This window comes from Apteryx mantelli, chromosome 10, assembly GCF_036417845.1.
Source record: "Apteryx mantelli isolate bAptMan1 chromosome 10, bAptMan1.hap1, whole genome shotgun sequence".
In the NCBI taxonomy this organism is placed as follows: Eukaryota; Metazoa; Chordata; class Aves; order Apterygiformes; family Apterygidae; genus Apteryx; species Apteryx mantelli.
In genome coordinates, this window is record NC_089987.1 from 4,298,129 (window position 1) to 4,322,781 (window position 24,653).

General features: G+C 46.7%; 1 protein-coding gene across 1 annotated transcript; it reads left to right on the plus strand.

Annotated features, from left to right (window-relative positions):
* Nucleotides 1–2,163: 2,163 nt before the first annotated feature.
* On the plus strand, nucleotides 2,164–24,434 carry COTL1 (coactosin like F-actin binding protein 1). Its single transcript, XM_067302879.1, has 4 exons — nucleotides 2,164–2,328; nucleotides 2,843–2,925; nucleotides 13,420–13,577; nucleotides 23,108–24,434. The coding sequence occupies exons 1-4, from the start codon at nucleotides 2,252–2,254 to the stop codon at nucleotides 23,216–23,218; spliced, it is 429 nt and encodes a 142-aa protein (XP_067158980.1). The 5' UTR covers nucleotides 2,164–2,251; the 3' UTR covers nucleotides 23,219–24,434.
* Nucleotides 24,435–24,653: the final 219 nt, after the last annotated feature.

The window sequence follows — 24,653 nt, forward strand, 5'->3', positions numbered from 1 at the left end:
GCAATGTATTTTAGGAGAACAGCTAAGCCTCCTGGGGGGCGATAGCTGTGAGTCCTGTTTGCTCAGCTACCCTCCACCCATCCTGAGGCCCTTGCTCAACTTCATTAATAAAGTTTAGACAACTGAACTTTGGTCGAGTTACCCAAGACCCCATACTTGGTGGAGATAACATTTTTCTTTTTGAGGGACTGCATATTCTTCTCTTCAAGTCCTTTCTCTGCTTGCTGTGCTTCCTCTCCAAGGGCCCCTGTGAAAAGGACAGATGCTCCTGCCAGCCAAGCTGACATCTTCTGTGCGGGAAGGATGCACGTGCAGAAGATGGAGGGCTCAGAGCTCCCATATGGAAAGCAAATCTGGGTTCACTGAAGCCAGAAAAGTAGTTATTTTCCCCTCTCCAGTTTCAGCCTGGTGAAACTAAGCACAATATATATTCCTTCAGGCACTGAAAGAAAAAAATCCATGAAAATGTGTCAGAGAAAAGGAAGAGAAGCAAACAGAAGAGGTTTGGTCCCATGAGAAAGGCTTGCATTTCTGAGGTTTGAATCTGGCATTTCTAAACATGAACAAAGTTGCTAATGAGTATAGGCTCCTCACCATCAACCGTGCCAGCTACTGGGTCACAGAGACCTAAACAAGGTTGAGCTTTTGTCCTTTCAGGGGAAATGACATTTTCAATCAGCCACCTCTCCCTTAGGAAACATCAGGAGCTCAGGAACAAGCTTGAAGAGACAAGGACAACACCAGCAGTTGTTACAGGTATAAATAGCATTAAGCTAGTGCCAAAGGCTGATAAATGCAGACTACAAAAAAAAAGAAAAAAGAAAAAAAAATTATGAGCAGATAATGGTCACCATAAAGGCTTTTAAAAAAGAAAAAGTGTCCCTAAAGACAGTTCCAAAAGAAAATCGATAGAAATTCAGACTTATTAACGTATGATTATATTATCATCTAGAGTCTGCAGTCCACAAAGATAGTGCAATTCACCCAGATGCCGTGTCCTACACTTCTATTGACTTTAAAAACACTTCTCTCTTCCCCGTGACCTCATCTCAATCACAGAGATGCCCTGCAGCAATAAGGCTGTGTTTCGGCCGGATGCTACAATGAACTCCATGTCACTCGGGAATCTGTCTGGAAGAAACTATTTGCAGGATTAGAGGTTCATTTTGTATGGCAGTAAATGACACATCTCGTAATTAGCACGTACCCTGGTGATCTTGCTCCCTGAGGTCTCCGCACACACTGAATAACTGCATGTCGTAATGAAGTTTCTTAGTGTTCAGACTTCATATTTGCAAACGATACAAACAATGTATCGATGTGCAAACTTCACAGGAAATGAAGTGTGATACTTTTTATCACGGAACGGAGTTTTTATTAAATTTGCAAAAATAAAAAAAAAAAATCAGCCTCCCAGATTTATGGTAGAAACTCACTAAGACGTACAAAGACCGGTTTTTAAACCTCCGCTCTGTGGCCACAACAACATCTGATGATATTTGTTTCAAGTCGGGTTCTGGTAAGCGAGGATCAAGGCTCTGTTTCTGCGGCCGTAGGGATGAAGTGCAATCTTACAGATAACCTTCATTCTTCATTTTGCCTAAAAATCGGTCACTCCCATTAGTGCCTTGGCTTTGACTGGAATTCCTCCCCTCCTCTTTTTTTTTGTGTGTGTCTGTGTGCGCCTGCCGGTGCTGGAGGCTGAGCCCGGCAGGGGGAGATCGCTCCATCCGCAACCGCGTGGAGGACGCCGCGGCGCCCCGCGGGCAGGCGCGCACCTGCGGGGCCGGGAGCTGCCGCTGCCGCTGCCCCGCGGCGCCCCGCTCCCCTCCGCTGCGCTCCCCTCCGGGAGGGGCAGGGAAGGGCCCGCAGCCCCCTCCGCGGCTGCGCGGACACGTCCCCTCCGTGGGGGCCGTTTCCCCACCGCTTCCCCGGCGCCGGCGGCGCCGCTGCCGCCCGCGCCGCCGGGGCCGCTTCGTCGCGCCTCCCTCCTCCCCCGCGGGCGGGGCGGGGCGGGGCGGGGCGAGGCGGGGCGGGGCGGCGGCGCGCCATTGGCGGGCGGCGGCGGGGGCGGGGCCGGACGGCGGCGCGCCATTGGCGGGCGGCGCGGGCGGGGGCGGGCCGCAGCGGCGCCGGGCTCGGCTCGGCTGCGCTCGGCTCTGCGCGGCGGCGCGCGGTGCTGCTGCAGCGGCGGCGGCGGCGGCCGAGGCGGCCCCCAGCTCCGCGCCGCTCCGCGCCCCCCGCCGCGCCCATGGCCACCAAGATCGACAAGGAGGCCTGCCGGGAGGCGTACAACCTCGTCAGGGACGACGCCACCGCCGTCAACTGGTAGGTGCCCCCCCCCCCAACCCCGCTCCGGCCGGGCGCGGGGCCGGGGGGCTGCGGGGCCCCGGTTGGCCCGGCGGGACGGGCGCCGGCGCCGCGCTCCCCCCCTTCCCTCCGGTCCCTTCCCGAAGGGCGTCTTTTAAATACATCCACCCCCTCCTCCTCCTTTCCCTTCCCGAAGAGCGACTTTTAAATATATTATCCCTTTTCTCCTCTTCGCCCTTCCCAAAGGTTGATTTAAATACGTTACTTCCCTTCTCCTCTTTTCCCTTCCCGAAGGATGCCTTTTAAATACATCAACTCCCTTTCTCCTTTTTTCCCTTCCCGAAGGGTCTTTTACATACATCAACCCCCTTTCTCCTCTTCCCTTCCTAAAGGTTGACTTAAAAACGTTACTTCCCTTCTCCTCTTTTCCCTTCCCAAAGGGTGGCTTTTAAATATAACCAATCCCCTTCTCCTCTTTTCCCCTTCCTAAAGGGTGAATTTTAAATATATTCCTCTTCTCCCCGTCCCAAAGGGTGACGTTTAAATACGATGGCTCCACAATCGTCCCCGGAGACCAAGGGGTAGACTACGAAACCTTCACGAGGAAGTGCACAGGTAAGCCCCGCCGTGGCTGCTCCTGGTCAGAAACGCACGGTGTTTCTTGCTGCCCAAGACAAGGGGGGCAAAGAGCTGCAGGAAACTTGGCTGAAGTGGAGCGTGTCCTGCTGCTCCCCTCTGTCTCGCCCTGTCCTGCATGATCGGGTTTTCCTGCCGCCACAGAGCGCAACTCGCTCCCGCGGCAGCCGAAGTCCGTAGCCCCCTCAGTCCTTTGTTTCACCCCAGGGCTTAAGTTCCTTTGGGGTTTTTACCTCCTTTCCAAAATTTTTCGTTGCTTCTCAGCCTGTGTATAAACCCTTGCTTAGCAAGGGTCCCATTGTTTAGCACTGCAGTTTCAAAGCATATCTTACCGAAGAGCAAAAGATACTCCAGTTTTTGTGGCTAAAAAAATTAGTCATACCGACTGTTATGCAAGGAAATTCTTGCCCTGTAAATTATATCCGTAGTACTAACGTAACTGCAGTTAGAAGGCTCGCTCCGATTTTTGAGAACATGAAACCTTAGAGCAGAGTGGTTATGCAGAAGATTTGCTTGAACAATACTGCGCTGAGAACAATTGTATATGTGGCATTGCACAACCGCGGCGGCAGTTGCGGCTCTAGGTTTGAACGTGGCAGCTGATGGTTAAGCTGTCAGCAGTAGAATATTAACAGGAGAAACAAAGCCCTGGGGGGAAATGAAAATACATGGAAAAATGTTTAACTTAATCTGATCTTAAGTTTTGACATGTTTTACAAAAACACGCTTTGATTTCTTTCAAAATAACTTCCGGGGGGTATTGTATAGCTTTTCCCCCTATCTTGCCTGATATTTAATAATGTCACGAGGTGACATGAGATATGAAGCATTTGTAACTAATGGCAGTCTGTAACCGACAAAGCCTTCCTAACTCACCTAGTTACTCTATAGGCAAGTGTTATGGTTAATCTTCCATATTTTTAGACTTAGATATCTGTATTGTGAAGCAATTGTGTATTGAGCAATCTCTCTCTTCCCAAGATGGGGCGAATCCTGGGAGGCACTGTAGTCAAAGAGCCCCGCATGGACTGAAACGCTGTGAGGCTCTTACTGGTCCGTATTGGTCTTTCCAGTCCTAGGGCTCGGCTTGAGGGTAGGACTTCCACTGATTTAAATGAGGACAGGACTGGTCTTCTGATCAGCAAATAGAGATCCTAGGAGAGAACTATATTCTAGCCCTGGGAAGTAGTCACTAAATCATAGGGTTTAGACTGTTCTGCCAAGACATTTGCGGTGGGGTCTTGTCAGTACTAACATAACTACTAGTTTCCAGCTATTCTTGAGACCTTTGCAGGGGAAAATTTCAAAACAGAATGGCATCCTTCTTAAATTCAAGTAGTCAGGGTCAGGACAGCTGATGACCTGTACCACAAGAACCCCTCTCCCACCCAACCTTTTTTAATGTGGAACATAAGGAAAAAAAAACAATTACCAGGCGTAAGGAAAAGGCCAGGGCTTGTCCTCAGTTCTGCCACACAGGTCCGTTTTGAGGAGAGGAAACTTCTTGCTTGTTTTTTTTTGCCCAGAGGTGCTGAGCACCTCAATTCCTAGTGGTCTTCAGGGAGATTTCAAGGTGTCAGCACTTCTAAAGTTCACGCCAACAATATCTAAAGAGTTAGTTTTCTTGGAGGTCAACAGCTTAAATATCTGAGCGCCTTTGTTCTCTGTCTCTTTTTGTGGCTGAGATAACTGAACCAGCATCTCCAGGCATCTAAGGCTTGGAAAGCAACCTTCCCATTTATTTTCTCTCCTTGTTTTTAAGGAGTCGATCTCTTATTTTGTCTGAGTTGTTTCTTAATGTTTTGTCTGAAGTGGTAGCCTCTTTAGGAACAGTTCCTATCTTCCCTTCTGTAGCAAAGGGAATATTTTTGTTGAGCGGATCAGCAGGGAGAGGGGCTTTGGCAGAGAGCAGCCACTGGCTGGGCTGGGTAGGATGTGTGTAACAACTAATGGAGTCACATATTGCACTTTGGAATATGGCCAGTTTTGTTTTCTTGCCGTCACTCGCATGTGCCAAACCCATATTTATAAACAGGGCATTAAAACAGATATAGTTTGAGAAAACTTTGTTTTACACCAGCAAAGTGCCAAGCTGGTCCCAACACTGAAACATTTTTACAGCAGAAAGGAAATTCTGCATGTTTTAGGCAGAAGCAAGATGAGGGAGGATATAAATTAGGGCTTCATTGGGGTCGACTCTGGCCCACTGTTAGCCTAAAATGTGAAGCTAAATCCCTTATGGCTGCTCGTTTTTTGTCCCTCTCCCTCTTTCCTCATATGCACCTTCTACGGGCTGGTTCCCTGGCAGACCAGAGGCACGGGAGGTTATTCTCAAACCTACCTCTAGGCTTTGAAGAACTAGGCAAATTCAGGTACCAGGTTCTTGGCTAAGTGTGAGAAAGGAACTTCCTCCACCCATGAAATAACGGATGCTGCACCAGTAGAGGAAGGAAGAGAGGCAAGTTTCAGTGACTCCATCTGTGCAACTCCCCATAGCCTGGACCACTAGACATCAGTCAGAAAGCAAGGCTCGTGCCAGCAATGAAGTGAGAGATTTCCTTCCCATCTGGAAGGAAGGTGCCAAATGTTACTATGAAGCAGAGCTGGTTGGAGTATTTCTACTGAGACAAAGTCAGTGGAAAAAGAGGAGGAAGGGAAGGGAAGAGATGCTAACTATTGTTCCTTCCTGTTGCTACATCTCTTCCCTCCTGGTCCTTCTCAGTTTTGCTGGAGGGGATAAGAGCTACTATCCATGCAAAGCACTTCAGCAAATGTGATTAAAAGATAAGAAAACTGACATCAGAATAAACTTCCTTCCTTGTTTTGAATTCCTGTTTTGTGAAAAACACTGCCCTGAAAGCCACAGAGTACTGCAGCTGCCTCTTGTAGAAGCTGTTGGTTGAAGGTGAGAGTGGGAGCTGGAATTGCAAATCTCAGCAGGGGAAGCGTCGCCAAGCACCTCGGTCAGAGTTTGCTCTGCTCCACTTATGCACCAGCTATTTTAATGCTGTTCTGAGTGGAAAACATCCGTGTCTCCCACTTTCTTTAATAACCATTCTTATTAAAAGCACCTTCGGCGTGCTGTACATATCGCTTTCTTCCCAGGCGTTAAATTACAGGGCAGGCAGAGTCAGTGTGTGCTAATTCATGTGGCTCTGAGACTAGGAAGTCCTTTGGTACCAGTCTGGAAGACTTGCCTTTGCCTGTGGTGGGTATCCTGCCTTGTGCAAGGGTAGAGGTTATGAAGGGCTGGAGGGGGTTGTTGATGGGGGGGAGGTCATATTTTTTCTTTTTCTTCCTCCCATACATAACTCTTTGCATGTAGACCATGGCCCAACTCATTACTGATTCTGTAAACCTCCTCAGGGAGCGATAGTGGATGAGGACCCAGGAAAAGAAAGTGAAATTGCTTCATTTAATGGTTGTAGCACTTCAAAAAGACCATGTGACAAAGCAGCTCTCTGCAAACCTCTGGAAACGCTCTGCGGGCTGCCGTTCAATGAACGCATGAACGGCTGAGATGCTCAGCTCCCGGGGCAGTGAGGCCCATGCCCTGCTTCAGGAGCTACCGCTGCACCCCATCCATCTTGTGCAGGTTTCATTGCTCTTGCCTGCTGTATTCTCAAATACCCAGTGTACCTCAGAACTACATGTTACATATCTTTCTGAACTTTTTACTAAGCCTTGCGTGCTGGCAGAAAGGTTTAAGGAAATGCATAATCAAACTATCATCGTTCCCCTTCCCATTATTTGGGGACAGCAATTGCCACTCTTCAAGGAAGAAAACCTGGTAAGAAATTCTTCTTCGATGCCCTTTTGTTCAGGGGCCCATGATTATATCTATATAAGCATAGCCTGAGCCCTGAGCTTTTGTGTATCATTTGCTGTCATGCTCAGATCCATATCAGGCCACAAGAAGACCAGCACGTTTTGGCCTTAGACGACTAGGAGGTGGCCTCTAATAACATTTCCTCTTGCAGTCCTGTATAATGACCCACGTATGTGGCTATATTTCCTTTTGTCTGACCCAGAGAGTCTGGAGACCATAAGTTGAGGACATTAACTGTGTCAGGGTCATTAAACACGCAGTATAGACACCCCCTGTGTCTTCTGGCTAAGGACTGTTTTGGTTGGGCTTAACAGCACAAGATTACCTCTGCATTAAACAAGGACTTAATTCAAGGCTTTTGATCCATTCTGCTTCGCAGTTACAGCTCTTGCCTGTGCAGATGGCACGGATCCAGACATAGCATTAATTTGGTGTTTAGCAGTACGTGCCATCAGTACTCTAAACAAAAAGCTGAGCTGGCGGATTGGAAGCCGGGAACACAGATAAGAGTTGAAGGTTATTGTACGGAAGGATATGAAGGCTCTTGGGTTTTTTTTTTTTTCTTGTAGCTAATTTCAAAGTCTCTTACTTAGGCTGGTGATGCTGTTGCTGAGAAGAGTTGCATGATGTACAGCTGAAATACTGAACTACAACACCAGTCCAAAACATATGCTTAAATTTTTTTAAATATCAGTGATACCTGACTGCACTGGTTAGCTTGGTGCATTTTCTGTGCACTCTCAAGTATTGCTGAGCAACAGAGCATTGCATAGTCTATGCGTGTAGTTTAATTTCTTTAGTGTGTACACTGCCAAGAAGTAATAGAGTGGTTCGAATACTGTATTTTCCCCCATCCCATGTGTGAACAGTTGTTTTTCAATGCATCTCTGACAAAAGAAATAATGACCCTTCTATTTGGATAAGCCCCAGTCCAGATAAATAATTGCAATGACAGCATGAAATGGGATAATTATTCATGTGTCTGAAAAGATCAGACCAAAACCACACCGTGCTTTCAGCACTAGGAAGAACTGAAAATCTTTGGTATGAAATAAATACCCTACAAAATTATTTCTGGTTGACATAAAATATTAAGAAGAAAATAGGAATAGAAGAACTCCTGAAATAAATGCAAGCTCTTCTGGGCTTAAGACAGTTCCCATATAAAGCCTAGCCATAACTGGTGTATATAGAACTTGGGAGATAAGAGGTGAGAGTCAGATCATCAAGATTATGTTGGCATCTCAAGTTGTAGGAAAGCATCTGAGATAGGTGTTTTTCTGTATTTGGCTACATCTTTAGGCGCTAAAAGGGCTTTGTAAATCAGTCTCTTACTAGTTTTGTTCTTCCTTTTTAAAGTTCGTCTTCCCTGCTTTCCCATACATGCATTGAAAGGAAGACCTAGGGACAATGATGATTTATGGGAATTTCACATTGTCCTTGTCTGCAGAGCTTCCCTGCCCCGCGGCCCTCGCTGTGGCAGCGGTGGCTCCAGCTGCAGTGACGTGGGTTTGGCAGCTGGAGCTGCGGCTCGGGCTGTCCCTAGGAATGGAAGGAAGGTTGTCTTAGGGAGTTTTCTCATTAATTTTTGTGGGAGTAACTCATCAGGTCAAGTTCTGCACTGAAATAATAACTCTCTACATTCAGTTAGTTCTGTGATGCTTAATTAAAGTAGCACGGCTGTAGGTCTGCGTTTTACCATCCTGTGCAAGGCACAAGAGCAAGTAAAGAAGAGGGTTGTATCTTTTGCATGCTCTTTGTTTTGGGGCCTGTCTGGTCTCTACTCTAATGAAATCTTTCCTTCCTTCAGAGAAGAGGAACAAAGATCAGCTGGATGGTAGCTCCCCAGTTTCCTCCCACTCTGTGCTCCAGTATATGCCCAGTTCAAGAGAGAGGCCAATACAGGACCACTGTGGCTGGGGTAGCAGCTACCGCTTGTTGACCACATATGCTCCTTGCTCCTTCAGCAGGAATAGTTAACCCAGCTGAAAGGATCTGTGGTTTGGCAAAGCAGGCGATGGAGCCTGTGGCCCCGCTGCAATCCTCTGCAGCGTGCTCTGCAGCCCTGGGCACCTGTCTACTTTGCTGGTGCCTGTATTTAGCCCTGGTTGGAGGGTCTCAGTCTTCCTCTCATAGCAAGTCATGCTGACAACATGCTACCACTGGCTTCACCGGCCCCGAGAAAGCAGGGAACTCAGTGCTGGGTCTTCCTTGCCATGCCCGTGTGTCCTGAGCGCCCTGGACTCGTGTCAGCCACCACGGGCTACAGGGGAGGGATCAGGGATCGGTGCCTCAGCTACAGCACGTCCTGTGCTTATGGTCCTGAGGGCCAACATTTTGTATGTGTCTTAGACAACTTAAAGAACGAGCCTGCGTGGTGCAAGGCGGTGTTGCACCAGGGGCTGGGGCTGGATGGGCGGGTGGGTGCCTGGGAGAGCAGGGATTAGCACTGCCGGAGAAGCAACACAGCTGCGTTGGGTCGGCACTGCACCCTGGCCAGCCCAGCCAGGGCGCAGAGCTGCCGTCACGCGCCTGGCTGCGCTGCTTCCAGCTCCGGATCCTTACCCAGCGCCTGCTCCGAACACCAACAGAGGCTGTGGCAAGGCTCGGCTGATTTTCAAGGGCTTTTTCAAGGGCAAGTCCTGAGAGTCCCCCCCAGAGTATAAAAGAGGGAAAAGCCAGTGCAACAGATAGGGGTGATTTTCTGTCTGCGCTCCTAGCCAGGTGATTAAGGGGAGTTTGGGTGGCCGAAGAGGTGGAAAATTTACAAATTAATCCTAAAATGAATAAATTCCAATTGAAACAAACAAATCCCTGTTGAAATCTGTCATGTGCTATTGGCAATTCAGTGTTGGACAGAACACAAAAGTAGAGCTTTCTATCAGATGCCTTCCTGTGCCTGACCTCGATTTAGCAGGCAGATGAAGCTCGGAGTGGTGGCCTTATCTCAGCATGTCTCTCTCTTGGCCATTCAGAGCTGTAAGACTAAGAACCGTGAGGCTTTTGACACTGTATTTCTTTCTTGCAGCTCATATCTTTTACTGATGGGTCAGTGCATTTCAGTCTAATGGGGAATTTTTTAGTGCAGCCAAATCAAAGGGTCTGAGTGGAGGGAAAAAAAGGGAATACCATCAAGGAAATTGCTGCAGCTTGGCATCAAGCTTTGTTGACAGCCAAGAGCAGCTTAATCAGTATATTTGGAAAATCCTGCCTTACTGGTAAGTGGGAGGTTTGGAGAAAGACACTGAGCAATGTTCATTAAGGCGTTCATTGTTCTTTTCATAGTTTGTATAGCACCTTGGGAGGAGTTTTAGTAGAATTATTAGGAATCAATGTCGTTAATTTCTGCTGTTTGTAGCTTGTGAAATCCTCTCAAATAAAGCTGTTATTTCTGTTCTACTCAGTTCTGTTATTAATATGCCTTATTTGCTTCTCTCTGCCCTGAAATTCATGGCTTAGGAACTAGGAAGGTGGTTGTGTAGAGCTAGGCAGGATTTCCTCTTTCAGAGGAAATCTGCTGTCCCCCTGTGATTTGTTAGACTCTCCCACACACCCAGCAAATTCCTAAAACCAATGTAAGTGGTTTTTTGTGTGTGTGAAAATGAGGAGAAGGGGGAGGATATTAATGTCTTGAGATTTCCAGTGCAGTTGGCACTGATGGCACTGATGACTTCCAGCACGGTGAGGTGATGTGTCAGGCTGGAACTGATTAACTGTGAAAGAGGAAATCTGTGAGTATAAAAGCGCTTGCGTTTTGATCCTGTTGTCACTCCGAGCATGCTTCAGACTAATTGTGAAACCCAACCACTTCTGCTCGGGGATTCGGACCAGCGGCTGGAGGGACACACGCGCAGGCTGCGCTGCTGCTGGAGAACTGCCCGCCTGTTCCTACTGCACACTTAGAAAAAGAGATGGGCTAACTGTTAAGGGCCCTGATTCGCCTTCCCTCTTGGCTTTATCTGCCCCAGCCACCGCAAGTCGCAACCTGGCACATTAAGTTAAAGCATCGCATACTGGTAGTTTATACTCAATGCAGTGGACTGAAAACTGTGGCAGCTGAAGAGCTGCCTACTGTGGGGATATAACCTCCACGGGGAGACAGCAGGAGAAAGCACCCAGCTTGGGGCTAACCTTTCAAGCCCATTTCCTTGGGGAAGTATTGCCAAAGACTGACTCAAAGTCCTAAGTCTAACCTCAGTTGCTCATTAAACATACTAGGACTTGACATGATAAGGTAACAGTTGCTCAGGCTCACCAGACTCTAGGCGATCTAAAAGATAAAAGCTCACAGGGAACAACTAATTTTGGCTCTCTTAGGTGCCATTGATGAAGCTGCTTTCAAACAGAATGAGCAAGCGCTCAAACTCTTCTGCTGAGAGTCAAGATCCCCTTGCTGCCAGTGACCTGCGGGTCAAATTAAAGCTCATGCTGCCAGATATACTCCTTCAACCTCCTTTCCGGGTTGCTATGAAAAAGCTCTGCGCAAAAACTTGAAATCCTTCGTGTTCATTATATTTTCATATTATCTTTATAAAGGGACATACTCCAAAGCAGTCTTCAGGATCTGCGATAGCCTTTGGTAGAAGTAGCAAGGTTGAAAAACCTACATACTCAAGGTGGAAAGTGATCAGTCCATGACAAGGATTGTGACATGGTTACAGTATAGTAGGGGCCAGGACTTGATGACATTAAATTGCCTTCTAGCACTGTGTTCCCACAGGAACCACAGCACAATTCTTAGCAGTGTGGCCTCCTTTACTGTCAGATCTGGGAAAGCAAGGTTTTTTTCTCTAACTGTTAATAGTAACGTTTGGGGATTTACAGTCTCTCTTCACCTTGGGTATTTCCTCGCTGTCGGTTCATTTACGGTTCTAATCAATCTTGGCAAAAGGATTTGCTGTCAGGAATGTGAGTTCTCACCAGAGACTTCTCATACTTGCCAGGAATAGGGCACTGCGAGAAAAGTTTTGTTTGCCTGCAGTTTGATACACATGGTTCTTCTTCTCCTTCAAGAGATCCACCTGCATGTCTAGTTTTTGGAACAAGATGTCTCTTTTTTTTCAAAATTGGAAATCTTAGTGGAGTTTGTTTTACATACTCTTACAGACTCACCCCCCCCACACACATTTTCCAGTTTTCCCCCATACTTCTCTTTCAGCAGCAAAAAAGTATATAGAGAACAAAATGTGGAGAGGATGGATGGGGTTTTTAAGACTTAAAAGTTAATATCTTTCATCAAAGATAGTTCTGCTTATTCAGGCTTTGACAAAGCAAAGTGTTTAACAAGCACCGAGACTTGTCAGCTTTCAGAGAACATCCCACTTTTTTGCACTGATTTCTAGCAGCTTATTTTCTGAGGATGAACAATATAGAACTGCTTCTTCCCTGTCTCCAGAGCTCCTGGGGCTGTCTTGACCATTTATGGAGAATGCTGTAATGGACCCAAATGAAGGTGATGTTAGTGAACATGTTACCACACTTGGAGACTGTGTTCTCACCCGGCAAGTAGTCAAGACAGCAAATAAATATAAAACATGTTGAACTGGTCACAACAAGCTTAAGGAGTATTAACACGATTCTTTTCAAACAGCAAGTTTAGTCTTTTATTTTGAGTCATCTTGCTTCATTGAAAAGGTCTTCAGTGGCACAGATGAAGTAGCTATGATTAGGTATATTCCACGATTGCATAACTGTCCATCTGCTCTGCGTTTCTGCACAATCCTGGTCATAGGTTTCAGCATCCTGCAAGCTGCCAGAAGAAACTGGGGATATGAGTGGATGCTATCACAGCCCTATAGGTGCTCGTGATCGTGAAGGCATCCTACTGCCTCAGTGGATGAGTCACCCTGCAATGAAAGAACAAACTCCTCGAGACAAGGAGTTTACAAGGTTTTTACACATATAGCCAGACTAAATAACTCTAGTCTAGCCTGATATAGCAGAAACCAGCTGTGAAGCAAGGATTAGAACAGTTTTAAAATCCAAGGCCTGATGTTCCCCCTTCTCTACTGGTCTTAGAAATGAATAGAAAAGCACATCTGGGGAAATAGTTGCAGATGGTTTTTGCTCCTGCTCCCTTGCCCCTTACAAACTCATTCTATAAGTGAGCCAAAAATGTTGCTAAAGGGAAGGAGGGGAAAGGATCAGATTTGCAGTGTCCAGTTTCTGAGTATATGTTGTAAAATGTGATTCTAATCTTGCTGTCCTGTAAGAAAGAGAGTGGCTGGGTAATCGCTTTCTTTCCTTCTGAACCAGTGACCTGCAGATGAACGATCTGGCTGGGCGTATCACTGGGTTAGCTCGGTGGCCTTGAACTGCCAGTTGACTCTCTTTAGTCCTCTCCAACCCTACCAGCAGCACACTGATGTGGCACGGTGCGGCCAGCAGAGCCAGATTCCTCCCGGTTGCTCAGAGCTCCCTAGGAAGACACAGGCCTAACGCTGGCAAAGCGCATCTTGCAAGCCGAGGGCAGGGGTGCAGTGCCCCTGTGGTGCCCTGTTAACCCACAATGATCCTAGCACCCACTCGGTATCATGCGCCTGACTTGATCATTAAGTTGGGAGCAATATTCTCACCCCAAAAATGAGTGGGGCAAGGACGCTTCTGTTTTTAATCGCTTTCTCCTTGTTTCTTTGTCTCTCCAGATGATGTTCGATTGTTTGGTTTTGTCCGATTTACCACCGGCGATGCCATGAGCAAGCGAGTCAAGTTTGCCCTCATCACTTGGATTGGAGAGAGTGTCAGTGGCCTGCAGAGAGCCAAAACTGGGACTGACAAGACGCTGGTCAAAGAAGTAGTACAGGTAACCTCTTCCTTCTGCTCCTAACCCTCAGTTCTCATCTCTTTTAGCTCTGTGGACATCAGCAGGAGGTGAGAGATCATCCTTCAACTTAGTAGTTAATCCTTTAAAAGGAACACAGCTTCCTATTGCCTGTCTTCCTGCTGGGAACCCTTAACATCCACCCTTGAGCACTCAGGCATAACAAAGCATCTTTGGGCTTAAAGCTGTCTTAACTATTTCATGAAGAGGGACTATATGCACTCCCCTCCTTGTCTCCATCAAGATGTTTCGCTTTCTCCCTCCCCGATATGAAAACAATATAATATTGAATGATAGAGAACAATGCAGTTAAGCAGGTAAAGTTAATCAGGGAAACCCACGCCTTGTGTAATTTTTCTCTTGAGGCCTTTTGTCTCTGCACAATGAATTCAGGGACATAATCAGCTGAAGTCTAAAGTCCCTATCAGTACCAATTAACTAACAGCTTTTAATAGCTAACTAGATTTGAATAGTCTTCTGTTTGGCATTGGGCGTATCAGGGAAAAAGAGAAATGTGCTTAGCGCACACCTTGAAAGGACTTCACTTGAATCTGTCTGCCCAAACCGAGCGTAGCATTTAACTGTTTCAAGGCCTACCAGGGCGTTGAGACACAGGGCTCGTTCCGTCAGGCTTCAGGCTCAATGAATGTTAAAGCTGGGGAAAACAAACAGCTACTGTGAGAGATGGGAATTGTGGAACGCCGCAAAGAACTGCTGCTGAAAAGCAAGGGAGCCTGACTGCAGCTGAGAAGATATTAACGTTTAGCATATGTTTCCTCTGAAGAAGTATTTATAGCAAGATTAGCTCTTTCAACTAAATCCAGCGCCAATTCTCCAATGCCTGAAAAATGGTCTTTCTTACTGTGCTGGGAGAACAGGCTGAATATTGAAATATCTCCCTCAGTAATTCTGCTCTTGCCTATATAAAGAAATCTTCAAAAAGGATAATATGGAGAATGAGAATGAGAGCTCCCTCAGTTCATTGGGTATTTTCTATTATACAGAAGATTATTTTTAGATAAGAAGGATGAAGAATATAATAAATTCATATTCCTTTCAGGAGATAAGCACTGGTGCTAAATCTTTCAAAATAATAACTATATGGAGGGTCCATTCTGAAAAGAAACTTTCATGACGCCTGATAGGTAGGAAAGCAAACCTCTGTTCATGTGAAGCAGCTGAAATTCTATAATTATAATTGGAGATAAAATTATAGAGTACTAATGAATGACTCATATGAGAGTCACTAAGCCCAAGATTTTTTAAAATATGTTTAGACAATTGATTCCTGTTGATTTGAATAACATTCCCAAATGCCATTCTAAGATCTGTCCCTCAGTTTTGTTACGTATCATTTGCAATTTCACTTGTTTCATGTTTGGTTAGTAATCTATGTGAGCTGATAATGTGGGGGAACATTAACTATTCGGCGGTTACTTAAAAGCATTTATATTCCAATTAATTTCTGCTAAAATATGAAGACAATGCAACTTGTGTTCAATACATTTTTATTTAGCAACCCTGACTATAACCCATTCTAAAGTATTTTCTAATGTAAGGTCAATGGTGATATCTTTCCCTTAAGAAATTATCTTGTCAGCTAGTTTGAACAGTTTCTTTATAGATGAATTAAGGCTATTGTACAGGTGTCTTTGTGAGCATCTCACATGACCGTGAACGAATATGCCCCCCATCCTGTTCTGATATCAATGGGTATCCATGAAGAAGTAATCCAGGACTATACAGATCAACCAGTGACACGATTAGAGCCAGTTCCACTAGGAAGACATTTCTGATTCACCTTTTATCAGTGTAGAGACACCTAGCAGGACAAACATACTATTCCCAAGATGCTGTGGTTCCTGGACAGACAAAGAGAGAGTGAATAGTAACTAGTATTCCTTTGCAAAAACAGGCAGCCTTTTCGCACAAATTCAGTTTATGGCTCACTGCCTGTCTTTAAACCAATGTAAATGAAATAAAGGATGTGAGTTTATGCTCCCAGCACATAGTGACTGAGACAGCTATTTACGTGTGGAACTCAACCCCTCTCAACGGAGTTGGGTATGTGTAGAACTGTTATCTTCTTTTCATGCATGTAACCTTGCAGGTAATCTGTAAAAACAACCAAAACCAAGAACTCCTCCAATTTTGTAACTAATAAGGAGAGAAGTTTATCCCAGTGCTACTTGTCTCTTAATACTTCTCTTGCTCTTCATCTTCCAAAGTTTATTCCCGGTCACCCCACTATTTCTGATTTTTGTAGGGATTATTTGAGATGTGAGTTATACATAGAAAAATACAGTTGGTTATTTGCTGTAATAAGAAAGTACAAATTTGACTCAGTGTTGCTTCATCATTTGGGATAATTATTACTCTAAAGTGGGAAAAAATTTTTTTTTTACAAACCCTGAAGAGTCTCTAGGCTTTTGGAGCAGTTTGGCTCTCGGGAGGTTTAGTCGTGTGTGTGACCCATGGCACACTCATCCCACTGCAACGTGCAACGTGGCTGTCCTTCAAAGAAGCGTGGCACAAGGAGGCTTTTTTGTACAGCAGATAACAGCTTTGATTTTCCTGATCTATAGAAGTGATTGGCTGGGACTCCAAACCAGCAGCTCTTCAGTCCGAGAAGCCCTCAGTAAAACTTGAAGAGTGCTCGCTATCTTATAACATTTGCAAAAGCTCACTGTGGCTCTTTACTCAAGACCAAAGCTCCAGTGTGAGGAGAGGCCTGCTTTATATTCTCGGCTACTTCGTAGATGCATTGACGAGCTGCGGCCGAGCTCTGCTCAAAGCTGAACAAATGCCAATAAACATCGTTCTTCTGCCGAGACCCTCAAAGGGAAAGCGAGTCAGCTTGAATACTGCCCAGCAAGTGAACCCCACCATGTTGCATCTGTAGAATAAAGGGTCTTCACATAGGGTGATTATTAACGGCCTCGTAGAAGCACCTGCCATAAGGAAAACATAAGGGATATTAGCTGTTCAAGAGTAGGTTATGGGCTTGTGAACAAAAGGATGCACTATTATAAAGCAAGGGGAGAGGAACTGGGTCGCCCTCGCTTTTGTATTCCTTTCTTGGAAGGGGGAGCAGGTGCTGCGAATTCTATAGGGAGGTGCTGGGAAGTGATGCTGATAGTCAGCAGCGGAGGTTGCCAGAAAATCTCTCAGGAAGAAAGGACAATTGATTTTTAGCTGTAATAACTGTAAAATTACAGGGACGGATCTCATCTGGTGCAAATAACCCTGGTTCCCCTGACCCATACTGAGAATCAGGTCTTCTTGCTTATTTGGGGAATATCCTTATTACCTCTTTTACACTGTAGGAAAATGGGGTTTGCATTTATTGCATTTATTTTGCATTGTAGGAAAATGCATTTTGCATTTATTCAAGTGCTGCTTTAAGGAACACTCAGCAGCATTTTTCATGGCCCTTTATTTTCCATCCTTCCCTCTTCACCTCATCTAGAAGGCTTGGATCAAGCACGTGGGAAGCAAGGGTAGGATGGGAAAGAAATATTTATCTACACTTCTTAAGGGTATAGCTAAGTACTAATGTGTGGAGGCTTCCCTGCGTAAACAGACACATGGAGTAAGGCGATGCAGAGCGTCTCATCTTTGCTGAGTTTCCTAAACGCTTATGTCCCCAGGAGTAAGGATGGTTCCACCTTTTACTTCCTTTGTACGTACAAGCTCTGGCTCATTCAGCCTCGATACAAGTCTCTCCAGGAGACACGTTCTCAGGGCTGTTGTTTTGACCTCCGTTACTGCAGAGGCCAGGAGACACGGAGAGGTCAGCTCGCGCTCCTGAAATCAAAGCTCTTGTGCGCTGCTAGTCATTACAGTGAATGAGGTTCAAGTCAGCCATAAAAACTCCTGCAAAGTGAAACCTGGCAGCCGCGGGCTGTAAGTAAGGTAGAGTCATGCCTTCCGGCGAACGGCCTCCTTCGCTTTGGGGAGAGGCAGCGGGATGCGGTAACGGTGCTTTTCTTCGACTAAGGAAAAGCCGAGGCAAAACGGTGTGGGGCTCGAGGGGGAACACATTGCACCGATGCAGAAGGGCAAGCAGCACTCCGGACGCCTGGTGCTGATGTAAATGCGGAAAAACTGGAAACAGGACTTTTTGTTTCTCTCCCGGTGTTGCTTCCCCTCCGCGAACCTGTTGCCCTTCATGAATGCATTTGCTACCAAGAGCTTTTAACCCTTCAGGAGGCAGCATGGAGGTCCTTCTGCTGACCGCACCGAGTTCTCCTGCAGGGCAGTCTCAGCAAAGGGACTGCCCAACCTTCGCCAGTTTGTCTCTCATTTTCCATGAATTTTGCCTCTTCTCTGTTTTCTCCAGCACTCCTACCCCCACAAAGTCATGTGCTCTATTATTTGCCTAAATCGTATTCAGGGTAAAACAGCTCTGTTTCTGTGAGCAAGTATCTGTGGCATTTTATTCATTATTATTTTTGGTGAGGAATTTGCCTGGCTTTAGTGATGTCAACAGTTTTACTGACTTCCCACTTTGGGGCTCACAGTCAGACCTTTTCTGTTCACCTCTCTGCCCCCGGCTCCCCACTCCCTAAGGAGGAAGGATCCGCTTATGGGGCTACTGTCCCTGGTCTTGGGGCAGATACAAAGCACGTAACTCCGTGAGTGTGCGTTGGGTTTCTTGCGTCAGTACAGTGGTCTGGGCAGAAAATGATTTAACAGTTGTGTGAGAGGCAGTCAGAAGATCAAGCTTATAAGGTAATGGCTGTGTCCCTTACGGTGGCTTTGAGGCAGCATCTATCAGGCAGGTGAGTAAATGGAGTGAGATACTGCTGGGAATGCAAACAAAATGGTACTTTTGGACTGTTTTTCCTCTTCTGGTTTCCTATAACCACCATAGCAAATGGATATGGATTTACAAGAAATCCTAGCCCCAGTCTAGCGAAGGTGGTAACTTTATACATAACTTCTTCTGGCCACGATAAACAGCCCCCCATCACCCCGCCTCTGGCACACGGGCATGTGTCTTTTCCAGTGGGACTGCAGCACAGCTAGGAGTAATTTAGAGATCAACTCAAACACAGTTTTCATTGCTGAGAGATGCGTTTGCCAGAGATCAGGGCTGGCTTCTCCTAACGGCTAGAACTGCGGTGTGTAAAAGCTGGCAAAGAGTAAATGTGAAGTGGGGGGGGTTTGCTGCTAGCTTGGAGCCTGACAGCTGATCGCTGGACGAGGTTCGATGCAGCCAGGCTAGAGCGGAGGCAGTGAGGCTGCATCGCTACAGGGGCTTGTCACTATACAGCCCCCCTTACACTCGGAGAAGCCCTGCTAGAACATGCAGCCTTTTATCCCCAGGACCGAGGTCTCGGATCCCACGCTGTGCTGGAGAGAAACAGGGGAGATGTAGTCTCCTCTGTCCGACCTCTGCACTGAACATTAGATAGTCGGTGGGCGGGAGGGTGAAATTCTGCACTGTGGATATGGGGGTTTTGAACACCAGTGGAGGCTGCTGCAAGGGCTCCCAGCGTAAATAAAAACAGCAAGAAGCTGCCCGACTACCTGGCACCGTCCCTAGCTGCTGAGAACCCATATGTCTGTAGACGATACAAGGATTCTCCTTCTGGCTTCAGGCCCACCCATGCTGGGATTTATATGGGCCTCTGCAGAGCTGTCTTGTACAGTATTTGCGCCAAGCAGATTTTCCCTTGGCCTGCTTAGGGAGATTTTATGGCCCCATATGCTAAACATTCAGGGCCTGGAATCGGAAGAAAATCTACTCCACCCTGTTTTTTTCCCCCCATAAAATTGTCTGGAAGAGAAAGGCTCGACTGAGCTGGCTGCACAGATTTCCTGCTTCCCAGGCAGAGATGGAGGCTTTGCTTGTGCAACCTGACCTGCGTGGCTGGAGCCTTTTCTCTCCCTGGTGTCCCACAGCAGCTGGAAGGTGTCCCGAGGACACGGTGGCTTGTATGGCAGAACTGGGACCCTCTGCTACGCAGACAAAAAGCGAAGCATGTGTTACACGGGTATATTGAAGAGCCCTGGGTAAACTTTACTTTGTGTGTCATGTTCACTGATTTAAGAGGCAAAGCAAAGGCTCTCTGGTTACTATTGTGTCGTGAGAGCGATAAAGACAAATGGCATCATTGTTTTTTGTTATCCATAGGCTGCTGGTGACTCTGGGGTGGACACAAAGGCTCGAATTCACTCGCAGGGCTTGCTGCTGCTGTAAAGAGCTTGGGGATGGGGGGAAGAGAGGAAAAAAGGAAGCGGAGGAGGCAAAATGAAGATGCTTGTCAGTGAAGCGAGGGCCCAAGCGTCAGAGATCTGCACTGTGCCTTAGGCACACGCACAACTGTTCTGCAGTTCACTTGAAAGGAACTGGAAAACAGTATGTGCGGGAGGAGAGAAACCAGGGACTTCCCCACCCCGAAAAGCAAGAGGCTCTTAAGGGCAGAAGGAAGATCTGGTGCTGGACTGAAAATCACACTGAAGTCGGAAGCCTGTCGGCATTGCTGTTAGCCATTTGAAGCCAAGACCTTGCAGTCCTGGTGCTTTGTAGGAGCCAGGTCGCTATGACTGGTTATTTAAAATCGCAGGTGACAGTTGTGTGGAATAAAGACCACTGCTTGGTTTAGCTGACACGAACAGTTAAGGCAGTTGGGAGTAGTTTTATATTCTGGCTGTTTCAGAGGTGACAGAAAAGGAGTGAACTCCAGACAAGGTGGCCCTTGAGCTGGAAAGTGCTGCTGTTGATCCTGGGTGTCTGATCTCCTGATCTGAGACCTGGAGTCTCTCCTGTCTTCTGCCCTGATGACACAGGAAGCAGCAGATGGTTTCAGCTGTCTCTAAAAATACTTATATGGCTTCCTTCATCTTAGGATTTGAGCCCTGAACAAGTCTTTACAAATCTTCACCCCAGAGAGCTGAAAGAGCTAATTTAGAGTGATGAGGGAGGCAATGATTGAAGAAGGGTCAAGTGGGATGTTGAAATCAGGATTCCCAGGCAGCAAACTCCTCCGAAGCACCTTCTCCCCTTGGAGCCAGGCTTGACCCATCAAAGTGGGCAAGAGTCAGTGCAAAGAACCATACAAGCCCCTGACAGCGCTTGCCGATGGAAAGGAGTAAGGCAAAGAGTTATTTATAGCAGTGACCCAGATTGCACTCAGAGGGTACAAATCTGGCACAAGAGGTGGCCCAGTCAGCTAAGAGGATATTTCAGAGTGGCAGAACATGCTGGGAACGTAACCCATCTGGCCAACTGATATCACTCTGCTAAGGGGAATCTGTTCAAACCTTGCAAGGTGTCTCATTGGTATTGGCACAAAATAGTGGCTGATGCCCACAGATCATCACCCTGGAATCATCTGGGTAACTGCTTGATTGAGAAGACGTTTGAGTAATTATAATTACTTTGTGTTCAATGTGATTTAGTTCCCCTTTGTTCATGCATGAGGGCACATGAAGTTTTAATTTCAGAATTGACTTGAATCTGCAGACTGGGCAATGAATGAAACCCTCTTCCCGTTTATAAAATGCACACATTTTTCATGGAGTCCCTCTCAGAAATGCAGTTCTCACTAAAGTCAAGGCAAAGGCCAGCACCGGAGCTATGTAGTCCTGGAAAATCTGTTTCCTGAGATGGGGCAGACTTGTTAAACCTCTTAGCATGTAGAAAAGAAATTGAAAAGACTCAGCTCAAAAATCCTGTGTAGCACATCTCAGTGAGCACCAAATCATTGGTGGAAATCATTTTTTTCAGTCTTAGCAAGAGCTGAGCTTTCCAAAGATCTCACACAGGAAATCTGCAAGCCAGATATGTCTTTTGATTTATCAGCTGAGAAGTTGTCTTCAGGATAACACTCCTTCCACTTCGGCTCCAGACTTGTAAGCATGACCGAATTTGATGTTTTGGGGTTTTTGCCTCTTTATTTCCTACCTCAAAAAGGGTCTTCTCCAAAACAAACACTTTCTTTCCTTTTCCCCCCAAACCCTGCTAAGACATGGATAAGTGCAAGGTCTGTCTGTCTGTCCAAACCCCAGAGAGCTGGAGATTGCAAGTGTGGACTTCTTCTTAGGACTTCTTCTAGGTGCTGATAAACACAAGCAGAGCAGACAGGGCTTCTTGTAGCTGCCATAAGCTTTCTTTTTTTCCCCTAAGCAGCTCTTCACTGCTGAGGATTTCCTGCAGTGTGAAACAGGATCAGCTGCAGCCTGGGAGACTGGCGTGGGGGAGGGAGATTTTTCCCTTCCCTTCCATTTTTCCACCGCATGAAAGAGACGGTGAGGCTCTTTCAAGCCGAATCCTTCTCCACCCCCCCTCCTTTAGCCGCCTGCGATCCCAAATTAAGGCCCTTGAGACGCTGCCAAATAAAGAGCTCTCCCATGGCGCAGAGTCTGAAACCAATTAGAAACACCCCCCCCCCCCCCCGTCACGTTTGCGCCGGGGCTGCTCCAGCGCCGGGGAGACCCGGACAAGACGGCTGCTTCTCTCCCGAAGCAGCGCCTCGTTCTGCCAGGCTGCTGCCGTCGCCTCTTGGCTGCTCGCTGCCCGTTGCTGCTTTCCGGACGCGCTGCAGCAGGGCAGCTGGGATTTTATTCGTTTTTGCCAGCCACGTGTCCCCGGCCATGCAGAACGCAACGGATCCCCGGGTTTTCACGCTGTCTAAAATCTCTGCGGGTTGGGGAGAAGGGAAAGACACATGAACTGTTTTCAGCTGTGGTTAGGAAGTGATGAAAATGTGAAAGCGAGAAGCAAATGTGCCTGTTTGCTTAAATGCTTGCGTACACACGTGCCTGCCACCCTTGCTTTGAGGCGGGAGAGAGCCCCTCCACAGGCACAAGTCCTTCGCTGCAGTGACAGTGTGGTGACAAGGATCTTCAAGGCACCGTGGGATCCCAGTCACAGTCATCTGCGCTGGGAAAGGTCTTCTTTGTTCACAAAGTCCACAGCATGTCACAGCCGGGGGCTTCGCGGCTAACATAAGTTGCAAAGAGCACACAAACAGCTAGATATCTGTCCCGCAATTTCCAAGTGTATTAATGAAGTGGGTCCTTCAAGGTCACTTTGGATCATTAGACCACAGAGCGTTCTGGAGCCTATTAGGAAAAACAGCAGCCTGTCTAGTATAGGACCTTGGTTTTGGCCATGACGCACATGAGATAGTCCAGAGGAGGGGCCAGCAAATCTGCTGTATAAGCATAGTATATAAAAAAGTATATTTATTTCCTCCTTTTTACGTACTATTTAGGAAACTTGACTAACCTGGCCTATGCATGTAGCTCTAGGAAGAGCTGTTGCATAGGACAGGGTTAGGTCTTGCAGCCAGTGACACAAAAAACATCTCCAGATTAAGCCTTGTGTTTCACCATCACTATAGTCTTCTCTCTCATCCACAGCTTTCTGTTTATCATCCCTATCGTAGCAGATAAAGGAGTACAGCTCATACAGCCACGGAAGCCAGATAACCCTTCTTAATATGAGTACTTGGACAAGTATCCTGCTTTCTGACATGCTTTTCCTTTATCTTTCGCAGAACTTTGCCAAAGAATTTGTGATCAGTGACCACAAAGAGCTGGATGAGGATTACATCAAGAACGAGCTGAAGAAAGCAGGGGGGGCTAACTATGACGCACAGACTGAGTGAACGCACTAACCTCCTGCCACCGTCACCTGGATCTCAAAGGGAGGGGAAAGGCACAACCAACTAACCCAACCGAGAGATGAGGCAACTGAGAGAATACCCACCTTTATGTGCGTGCACCTCAGAGCTCCCTTCCTTTGCATTCGGCAGACTTTTATTTTCCATTCCATCTAACGAAACACCCCTCTCCGGGGTTCTGTTTCCTCCCCCCATTTTTTACTCATAACTCTGTCCACGCTCTCGCACCTGTGGAATTTAGGTTTGGCTCTGCTTTGGTCTATATTCAGCGTTGTGTTCGTAGAGGCTTGCCGTTGTGTCCTTCTTCGTAGGTGTGCATGTGTGTATGTTTTAGTTGGGCTCAACCTGGTCTGTGAGGGGATGAAGGTTCTTGGAGAGCTGTGCATCTGGAGTGTTTTAAATGTTTTTAATTTGTTCTCATCGATATTCTTGGGAATAATATTTTTCGATCTTCTAGGCTCAGATCAACATGAGCTGACTTCACTGAAACTTTGATTCAATTGCCTACGCTTAATGTCCAGCTGAGATAATGTTACTTAACAGCTTAAAAAACAAAGCGAACAAAAAAACTCAACTCTTAATAAATGGGAATAAATTTGCCTTAAAAATTGCTTGACAGTTGCTATGCTGTGTGCTGCATCTCCACCCCTCCCTCTTAAAAATTAGATCCAACATGATTTGAATGTGGGGTTTTTGTTGTTTTTTGAAGTTATCATGGCACAGTAAACGGGGGGGGGATTAGAAATGTCTGGACATTTGTTCACTATTTTGTGTACATTGGTCTCTGGGTTTGTATTTGACTTTCCTAATGCCGGGCTCAGGAGGAGAAATTGAAATGCATAGATTTCCTTTTTAAATGTCTGCAAAAACAGCAGCCGCTGAATCCTAGCAGCCTTCTCTGCCCCCCTTTTTTTGCAGTTGAACACGTCTTCAGTCATTTGGGGCCTTTGGGCAGTGAACCATCCACGCTGCAGCTGTGCCCCGAGGGATGCAGCGGGGCAGCTCCGTCCCGGGCGGGTAGAGCATCAACACAGTTTGTGGGTACCAAACTGCTTGTTTGGGGGGGTTCTTTGTATGGCTTTTTCTTCCATCGAAGGTAATTGTCCCCAGAGTTATGTGTAGGGGAAAACCGTGTTGTACTGGGGCTTGGGAGTCAGCGCTATAAACCCATTAAAGAAATAAATGTTTTTCAAGAACAGTTCTCAGCGACTCTGTCGTTCTTTTACCTTCCCTGCAACCATAAGACTCTGCATTTAGGAGTTCTCTTAATGCGGGGTGTAAGGCTCTGAGCTTTCGCAATCTTGGTGCTATTAGGAGAATTAAACACTGGCTTAAATGTAAAATGATCTTGGTGCCTGCAGCCCTTGCCTGCGCTTCTCCACCCTGGGAGGCAGAGGTGACCACGGTGCATCTGACACAC